Here is a 10,086-nt window from a genome sequence, read left to right as displayed (position 1 = left end):
CGGTCGTTCCTTCGTTTGTCCGTGCGCCCTTTCGACCCTTATTTAATCCGTCCGTTCGTCAGTCCGTCAATTCGTTCGTCCGTCCGTCAATTCGTTCGTCTTGAACACTATTTAAACTTGCTTTTGGTTGTTCGTTCTGCAGTCGGACGTTTCCGCTGACCGGGTTTCTTGACTGTATTGTGCCGTGGAGTTCATAATGCCTTCGTTCATCCGTGCGTCCGTTCCTTTTGTCTCTTCTTTCGTCCGTCCGTTCGTTCGTCCCTTCTTCTGTTCGTCCGTCTGTTCGTTCGTTCGTTCGTCCGTCTACAGTTTCCGCTAGCGGCTGACAGTTTGTTCATTTAATACAGGTTATTGTACCAAACTTTTGTTTTCGGCTACTTTTTTGGCTACAGTTTCCGCTAGCGGCTGAAAATTTGTCAAATTAATGGAAATAGTTCACCTCGTTCTGTTTCTGGCTACTTTTTGGCCACACGTTTAAAATGGCGCGATGGAGAAATGTGTCAGGGTATATATGTAACAACACCGTGCATAAAATTAACATTTTTACGAACACTACCGATAACTACCGAAAATTAATAGAAAACTCTGGTTCCCCGTCTCTTTTATGAATTCAGTATTACTAATGCGTTCATCTTAACGCAGTCGGCATTCGGCTTACCTTATGTGAGCTGCTGCCTTGTGCTTAGTCATTTCGCTTAGTAAAACTTACAATAAATATGCATTTTCACGCATTACTTAGTATTAAAATGATTAAAGTATTAAAATTAGCAAGTTTCAAGTTTCAAGTTTATTAAAATGATGATAGTTCAGCAACAAGAAGATAGGCACATGGACTTTTTAACAGAAATGATTCATTTGTCATTTACTCCCAAGAATACATGATTTGCATACATCGAGTAAACATTAAAACGAAGTATGCAAGTAATGTAACACTAACTGATACAAAAAAGCATAAACACGCAAGGAAGACGCAGTTATTTTAAAACAAATTAAACAAAGGTTAGGCTAGTCTTTTAACATTTTTAAACTCCACATTCTTTGAATTGACCGTTCTAAGGCGATACTCCAAACTTGATTAATATTAATCTAATGAATTGTATTTCTTTGATGTATTTTCTGTGTCGTCTTATATAAGCTGAGGGTGAGAAGAAAGGTTCTGGAATGTTATGATAACTACCAGGTATACACGGAAAGGATTATTCAATAATAGGAAAGGTTTCAGATCGCGTAAGTGGTTGCAGAAAGAAGTCATGTTTGTATACATGCAACAATGACCTCCCTGCCATTGTGATACATTTGAGTCACAATACGTGTGCGATAATTGTTAAGAATGTTACATCAAGAACACTTTGCTCTTAACGTCGATGTTGGTTCTATCACTGTATTTTGATGTATTCTTCCCAGGAAAACACCTATTGCTTAAATATAGGCATCGGATCAATTCACATTCCAACTGTTAACACTATTTATTTAGTTCACCGGTTTACAGGTATGTACGGTAATTCATAGTATGTACGTAATCATTTCAAACTTTTGGTGTATTTAGTAATTAATTTGGTACATTTCGTACTTTGCTAATGAGTTATGAACATGTAATATGTATCTTTATGTACTTAATAATTGTAGAATGTACAAATAGAGTTCATATTAAATCAATTTGATCACAACCAGCAACTATTTAACAGGAAAGCCCACTTAAAAACAGATCCAGAGGGGTTTATACCATAGAGACTAGAAACAACTTATTGTCAATTTTGTTAAGTTAAATAAACTTGAGGGGAATGCAACTTAACATAGCATACAACAGATGTCTCTCTTGAGGCAGTTACAGTAACATCTGTTATTCGAGTAATGTTGCGGTTGTTTTCCGGCATGTCAACTTAACCCACTCGTTTGTGATGAGTGCGTTTCAAAACCGAGTATTATTTTAAACATTCTCAATGGTTCCCAGATGCCAGTCACTTATTTCATAATATATATGTTGTCGTATCATGTCATACCATAAACAAAGGGTCGATTATAATGCCTCTTGGAAACCACACACTATGAGAAACGATGGATGAGGCCATTATTAAATAATTGAAGTTTTCGCTACGGAATTCGTATCCAGACGTTGCATGTGATACCTATTCTGCATTATCGCAGAATAAAAATGAAATATAATGACTATTTCAATGTTGAATATTTTCAATGTTTTTTATATGTCCTATATATGAAAAGCATATTGTGTCGAAAGTAGCATGGATGTATGTATTATATTACTTATATGTTGTCTACGAATATCGTAATACATATCTTTTAAATCAATATTCGTAATTGAATAATTACCGACATTATTTTGGATATTGGGTATAAAGACTAGAAGTAAAATAAATATATTTCATTAAAATGTATTACACAAGTTGTTTTTACGTAATTTATAATTAACTCGAATATAATAGTTGTCATAGAATTGCATAGGCTCTGGTCTTGAACATTGTTATGCAATTAAGATTGCTGTTTAGATCATTTGCTGTAGATTGCATGAAAGGAAGATATATTTTTAATTTGCCTAGCCTTATCTTCCATGAAGAGCGCATAATTTATGAGAACTTTCAGTTTGTTGATGAACCGGAGGCAGAACGCTCAACAACATTTAGTGAAATTATCGTTTGTTATATATTGGGACTTAGTGGTTTTAAAACAAACAATTGTATCATGAATAAATTCACCAGGGCTCTGTTTTACGCACTTAACATAACGGTCGCCGCATTCGCCAGAGAACCATCTTGTCCCGTTTGTTCTCGTTACGATTATGAAGAGCGAATACTAGAAAGAGTATTGACTAATGAACTGGACATGAAAAATATGGTAAAAGAAATCAGAGAGACCAATGCCAAGGTGGAAGCTGCATTGAACGTGTTTCAAGAAGACAAGACCGAGTTAGCCACTGCAATGATAAAACTGACAAAAACGCAAGACGAAATGAAATTAAAATTGGACGATGCCATTAATGGAGCTCTCTTGAACATTTCTAAAGCAGTGGCTGAGATGACGACCAATACTTCGGGGGCCATTACACTTGTGCAAAAGGAAAACAAGATTTTGAAAGGTAGGCTATGCATTTAGATATTTGCTCGTATTGCATGTTTTTCAGGTCCCATCGTTCAATGATATGGTCATCACGGAATAATATATATTAATGAATATGTTTTGGTCCTGCTGAAACGATACCGTAGGTATGTCGAACATGCAGTGTACATGTTTATTTTATCGTGGTTAAATTATGAGTAATTTGTTGTATATTTTTTATTCAAATTTAATTCCAATTTGGTATGGTATTAAAACACAAACAAAACTCTTATATAAGTTGATAAGTGTTGATATAAATAGTTAAATTTTTATACGAAGCGAAATTCGGATATGGAATACGTTCAAACTCTGCAGTAAATAATCGGCGTAAGTGTAAGATAGAAAAAACTTAATTAAAATAATAATTATAATACTAGTATTAGTTAACCAGAAGTCATGTTTTAAAATAAAGATAAGCAATGTTATATGATTAGTATATTTCTGCTACCATATATTATCAAATGCATGGTTTCTGATTGAAATAAATGAGTATTTCTCCCGACATCCCGTATTTCTTTAAGTTCACGTATTTAGGTGCCATCACTCACGGCATGCATTTGTGAATGTAATCTAGGCTAAAACCACTTGTAACTGCCAAGAAGGCATTTATGGTGCAAGGTTAACTACAATATTGCTGAAGGGGACATCCAAAAGCGCAAATGTCTTTAACAAAGTGAAAATAAATTAATCAGTATATAATATAACGTACCACAAATGATTGTTTTGTTTTCAAACGAATATTTTCTGTTTGTATTTGTTAAGATATTTATAAGGGATTGCTCCATGCACATTTCTGTGGAATTTAGAGGAAATTCAATCAGTTTCTTGCAGTTATATTTGTGTACAGTGTTCAATAATATGCACATAAAATAATAATCATATTTCAAACTATGTCCTTTTATCACTAATGCAGTTTGATATGTCTTTTTAAAAGCTAAATCAATATTCGGTCGGGTTTGTTTATTTTGTTTTGGCTTTGTGATAAAACATATCGAAGGGGGGGGATTGAAATAGCTTTTAGTGATTTATAAAAAAAATAGATGAAGGTAAAATATGAACGGCGTAATAAAATCATATATTATTGATAATTCTCTGCTCTAATCACATTTTGTAAACATGTGTGCATGTGTACTAATAAATAAGTTGTTTGTAAAGTATCAATTATAACCTTTTCGTAATACAATGTAATCTTGATACTTATTTGATACTTAATGCTTACCAATTGTGACATTGAGACTATTATACATATTTCCAACAATAGCACTAAAAATCTTTTCGCACTGAACAATTATTTTTTAACGAATTGGTCAGAGCGAAAACGTTATAAGTGACTTAAAGGCACTTTAAACACTTATTTAAATTCCACTCTATAGCATATATTTGAAATTTAAGACATCACAATAAAAACAATCGAGTTCATTACGGTCATATTCACCTGTAAATCCTTACACACGATACTAAGACATCAATGACCTGGATATGAAACTCAGAATATTTGTTTTTGAAAACAGTGTGTGAAATGTGTACACGTTTTGATTTTATTTTGTTATTATATCTATGAATGTATTCATTTTTTTATTTTATTTCAGATCAATTAGTGGTTCCTGTGATATATTTCTACGCCCGAACCCCAGCACAGCTAACCATGACGCCGGGACACGACGTCATTTTCACTTCTGTGAATGTTAATGAAGGTCAAGGCTATAACCCATCCAATGGCAGATTCACTGTGTCAGTCGCCGGCCTGTATGTGTTCACAGTTCAACACTGCATCCAATATGTGAAGTATTCCGACCTGGAAATTGTTCACCAAGGGAAAACACTGCAACGGGCAGTGTACCAGGATGGTGATAGCCTCAACTCGTGTTCCGCTATGCAGGCATTTACAATGGCTACAATGGCGGATCAAATATGGGTGAAGACCACGGGAGCGTGTTTTTTCTTTGAGGACTCTATTCGCTATACATCATTTTCCGGCGCACTGATTCATACATAAGATACTTACATGACTGTAACATACAGTATCCGACTTTTTACGCAGTCACAAGGAACGTACATGTAGAGCAGTGCATTTGTTCTTATTTCAACGTTGACGAACGTAAACGTCATATCTTTTAAAAATAAAATGAATTTCGTCTTCTATGATTTCGTAGAAAAAAAGCTTAATTACATTCACTTTGTATCCATAATACAATGCGGCTACGGCATGCGATGGTAGTATTGGTAGCATTATTGTCACATCTATATACAAACAAGAAATTATATGTAAACATTTCTGTCTGAAAATACACTTGATTGAGGTTTTAGACAAGCGTTTAAAATGCAATTATTTCTGGGGTAAGTATGAGATTCGGGTTTGCAATTAATGTTCCTAGCCTGTGTTCCAAGTTTTAATAATTGTATGGCTTTAGTTGTCGATGTTCTGTTATAAAAGAAGTCCAAAATAAAATAAAGATATCCTGATATAGTGTTTTGAGTTACATTCTTTTTATATACCAGTATATTGAATAGTTAAATAGAAAATATGCCAATGTGTACACAAAAGGTAATACTGACGAATAAAACAAAGTGCCAGGTCAAAGCAGCGTATATACATAGTGTCGATTTCATATATCCTAATAGACTAAATCAATATGTTGTCAATTTCGTGTAAGCTTTAATACATAACAACATAAGTGAGTTTTCCAAAATTACAGCCACCAAGTGGAAGTTGTGTTCATTGATTATATGTGCATACACAACGGAAGGCGACAACTCTATGTGATTACGCGACGACAAGACTTTGCGATGCCGATAACGAGACTCTACAATGGTGACGGCACGTGAATATATTGCATTATCATAAATGAATTGTTTTAATAAACACTGATGTGATTACTTCCTTCTTCTCTATGCAAATCTGCTCTCAAAATACGAAGCGTTCATTAGGCTTTAAACACCGAAATTTGCCACATCCGTCAAACCTTAAGCACTTTACGTACGCGTGTCTTCAGATGTCGCTATTTAATATGACCGCGTTAAAATGTTTTATTATACCACCGCATTGATATCTGCCTGATATAACATTTCCTGATATATTTTTTTATATCATGTTCAACAGGAAGTTCTTATATCAGTCATATGTGGAGGATGGTCATATTACTCGGAATCAGCTATAAAGGAATACGTTTTAGTAAAATCAAATCAGATTCAACAAAACAAACAATTTGATACTAAGATGTGATATACTTTAAACACACAATGCAACACAAACAGCGACAAAATCATTTTTTTTACAAATATTATAAGCGCGTGCTCATGACGTCAGTATTAACACGTCAAATGACACAATATAAAGCAGTGAAACTCCAGCTGCTGGAGCAGTATTGCATTCTCATTATATACAATTAGTTGTTCCTTTATTTAAGTTAAGTGACCATTTGCCTTAACAGTACAAAACAGCACAATATAAAACAACATAAACACATACAAGAATCAAGCTGAAGTAACCGACTTGGAACGGTCAATGCAAAGCATTGAAGGTAAAAACCGGTTTTAGAGCGCTTAGCCTCATACTTGGCCCAGCAAAATTCATGATACATATCAGTGTAAATACAATTTAACATCATTGCATTGTAACTCAAATTAAACAATAATAAAAAGGGAATTAAAACACATTCAATTGAATAATCATTCGACATCGACAAAATAATTCGATTATTTCAATACAGTTCAAGGTTGTGTTTTACTTATGCCTCACTCGGTCATCATCCGAAATGACGAGGCTTTACCTTCGGATAGGCAGTTTACGATTTAAAATGTGTTTAAACAGTGGATTAATGCAAAATTGAAATGCAGCCGCGCAAATTAAGAAATGAGGAATTATTTTGGAATTTACAGCAGGATCGTTTAAGCATAAATTTACAGCATAGTCTTTTGAAAGTGTTAAGTAAATAACCTTAACTTCATTGACGTTGCCAATACAATAAAGCTGTTGTCAAGAAAGTGCACAGATTCGCTTCAGTTCCCCATTTATGCTTGGAAAGTCGTCGAACGCCGTCGTCGAAGGCTGGAGAAGGGAAGTAACTACGTGTGGACCAGATTATGGATATGAAAAACACATAACAGGGCTTGAACGGCACGTGTGAATCGCCTTGTTAATGCACGATTTCTTCCGTTCAAGCCCTCCTTTTGTCAAGTTTCTGCACCCCACCAGAGGGCATTATAGATAGAGTTTATGCAATAATTATTGTTAACATCATAATTTCAGATAAAATGTACATTAACACATTGTTTACTATTGCTCTGCAATCTACACCTTTCTAACGCAACACTTTTTAAAATTAAATATCTCACTTATGAGTACAGTTTTTTATTTTAAATTTTGCATGTGATTATTGGACTACAATCTATGCAAGCTAGCGATAAAATCATTCATCCGCGACGAACGGATTCTTAAGCAGTGCGGTAGGTATCGTTTTATATTACTGCACGTGGAAATATTGAAACGCGATTTAAATATATTTTAATTTCGATTTCATCATTCGAAGTGGGTTCCTACACCAGGAAATCATAAAATAAACTAAAAAAAAATATGGATCAAATAAATATTCCGTAGTCTACCCTCCCCATATGCTTAAGCGTCAGGGATGAATGATTGTATCGTGTGCTTGCTCACAATGTAGGCACAAATGATCTCATGTACATGTTTAAGTCAAAATCTTTTTTTATAGCCGAGATACACAAGTTAAAAAAAACAATGCAATAGAAAAGTCACCCAGTGTAGGCAAATTTGGAATGGTGAGGAAACATCCCTCAACGTTTTATAAACAAATGAGTGGCTTCAATAAGAAAGAGAGTGCGTGATGTTGGTAGAGCCACGGGAGGACACACAAGGAATGAGCCACTCAAATTTGTTATATCAATGACATTTCTCAATGTTATTATTTTACGCTGTACGATTTTGAGAATTTGACTTTTGAATGGTGCTTTTATTTGTGTTTTGTTTTATTCGTTATTGTCAATTAATTGCAATTAAATTTACAGACATTAATACCTATGTCTTTAATTATTCCGTGTCCAAATTTCAACAAAATAAGGGAGCTATATTGATAATAATACGTGTTGCGTTAGAAAAGTCTCCAGGTGTAGGCAGGCATATGTGTTAGTTCAACATGCAACATATCTTATGTCCAAATATAAGTGAACCTATTTGCTAAACACAACATACATTTAATGAAGATATGTGTGCTACATACATAATTCATAATTCATAATGTGCTACGTGATTCTTGAACTGCAACTATATAATGTGTACTTGTATGTAGGTCGTTTAAACAAATTTTGTGAACACATACACACGTATTAGCATTGACTATGTAACATACGCTACGTAGATAGCAGACATCCTAGCATGGTATGATTACGAAGTGATATGAAATCGGCATACGATAACAGCATTTATATTCAGTTGTTTTTGTGCTACTCATAGAAAGTGAAATCGTATTTGTATATTCTAAAAAGGCGTACAATTTAATTTCGAGTGTCAAACGCACGTTACTTGGTACACACATGTATTGTTACATTTTATCATAAAGTTTGAATTCATTTTTCATTTATTCCGTTGCATCATTACAAACACATGCTTTGAACGAATCGATTATTACATTTGTTTTGGATTTGTTAAAGTTGTATCAAGTGACATGTAAACGAAACACTATCATGCAAACATAAACATAGAAGGTTGGGATTGAGTTTATCCAGAACAAAACTAAAAAACAAAGACTGCTATTAAAAAAAAACTATTAGTAGAAAATTAGAGGATTTACCTTTTACTTAGCAATTGCAAATCAGACAAGTCCATGTTGTGCCTGAAACATGTTTTGTCTCGTTACGTTTCATTGATTTGTACAATTCATGTTTACATCGCAAAAACGTAGATGAAACTATTGTAATATTTGCACATACAAACTTGTCTGACAAAGTACAACATCACTTTTCGACGTACATGTTCAAACTAGCAGGCATTTGCTTAACGATACAAAGTTATGCATATGCAACTTAAATAATCATACCTTAATGATTAAATTGTATGCTCATTATTAGTAAAACAAATGTAAAACATAACTTGCATCATCTACATGCGATAACAACATGCGGCATTGTATGTTTGGTGTTCACTTATTTTTACAAATTCTTGTTTTAACTGTTTTAAAAGTAGCACATCTTAATGCCACTAGATGTTCTTGTTCACGATGAAGTAAGGATTCAGTGTGTGTCGTACATTTCTAGACGTATAAATTACGGATAAGTCAGTAAAACAAAAACTCAAATTTCCGTATTTGAAAATCTACCACATAAGCTGACTTTGTTTTAAAGAAATCGAGTAAATCTTTATATAATTCACTATACACATGTTATTTGATTAAACATGTTAAAGCATAATAATAGGAAACCTAACAACATTCATTTTTCTAATATATTCGGAAAGATTTTAAGAAACATGTCGGATGTTAGCATTCATGATCTACAACGCCAATAAAATATAGCAACAGGGCGATCATGGGCCGCAGAAATCTACGTTTTCTTTTCGATAATGATTTTGTTAGCTTGAAGATAGTTAACAAGCATAAGGAAATGTTTGAATTTGACACGCGGAACTATGCGTGTTCAATTCGATTACAATTGTTTTGCAAGAAAAAAGTTATAAAGCTCATGGAAATATTAAATGACATGCATGCATAACCAACATTGCAATGTGCACAAACGAATTAAATATCTGCAACAAAGAACTATCTTTCCATCTAAATGGTAGCAATATGGCTACGATACATTCACACATATATTATATAGTCAATGCATATTGACACTCAAAATACTTATAATTTTCAACAATAATATAGCATTGCCGGTCCTGAACAATAATGTGCAATAAATATGACACGCGATTACATTTTTATTAATATGATGTGTTAACATTGTACAAGCACTCATATA

The 10,086-nt window shown here is 33.7% G+C and overlaps 1 protein-coding gene across 1 annotated transcript; it reads left to right on the top strand.

Moving 5' to 3' along the window:
- The first annotated feature begins 2,612 nt into the window (after positions 1-2,612).
- LOC127848814 (uncharacterized) lies at positions 2,613-5,576 on the top strand. The gene is made up of 2 exons (XM_052381450.1): positions 2,613-3,091; positions 4,701-5,576. The coding sequence occupies exons 1-2, from the start codon at positions 2,698-2,700 to the stop codon at positions 5,105-5,107; spliced, it is 801 nt and encodes a 266-aa protein (XP_052237410.1). The 5' UTR covers positions 2,613-2,697; the 3' UTR covers positions 5,108-5,576.
- Positions 5,577-10,086: the final 4,510 nt, after the last annotated feature.

This window comes from Dreissena polymorpha, chromosome 10 (assembly GCF_020536995.1).
Source record: "Dreissena polymorpha isolate Duluth1 chromosome 10, UMN_Dpol_1.0, whole genome shotgun sequence".
NCBI lineage: Eukaryota > Metazoa > Mollusca > Bivalvia > Myida > Dreissenidae > Dreissena > Dreissena polymorpha.
Note: the sequence above shows the minus strand (reverse complement) of the source record. Positions and strands in the feature narration are given on the sequence as shown.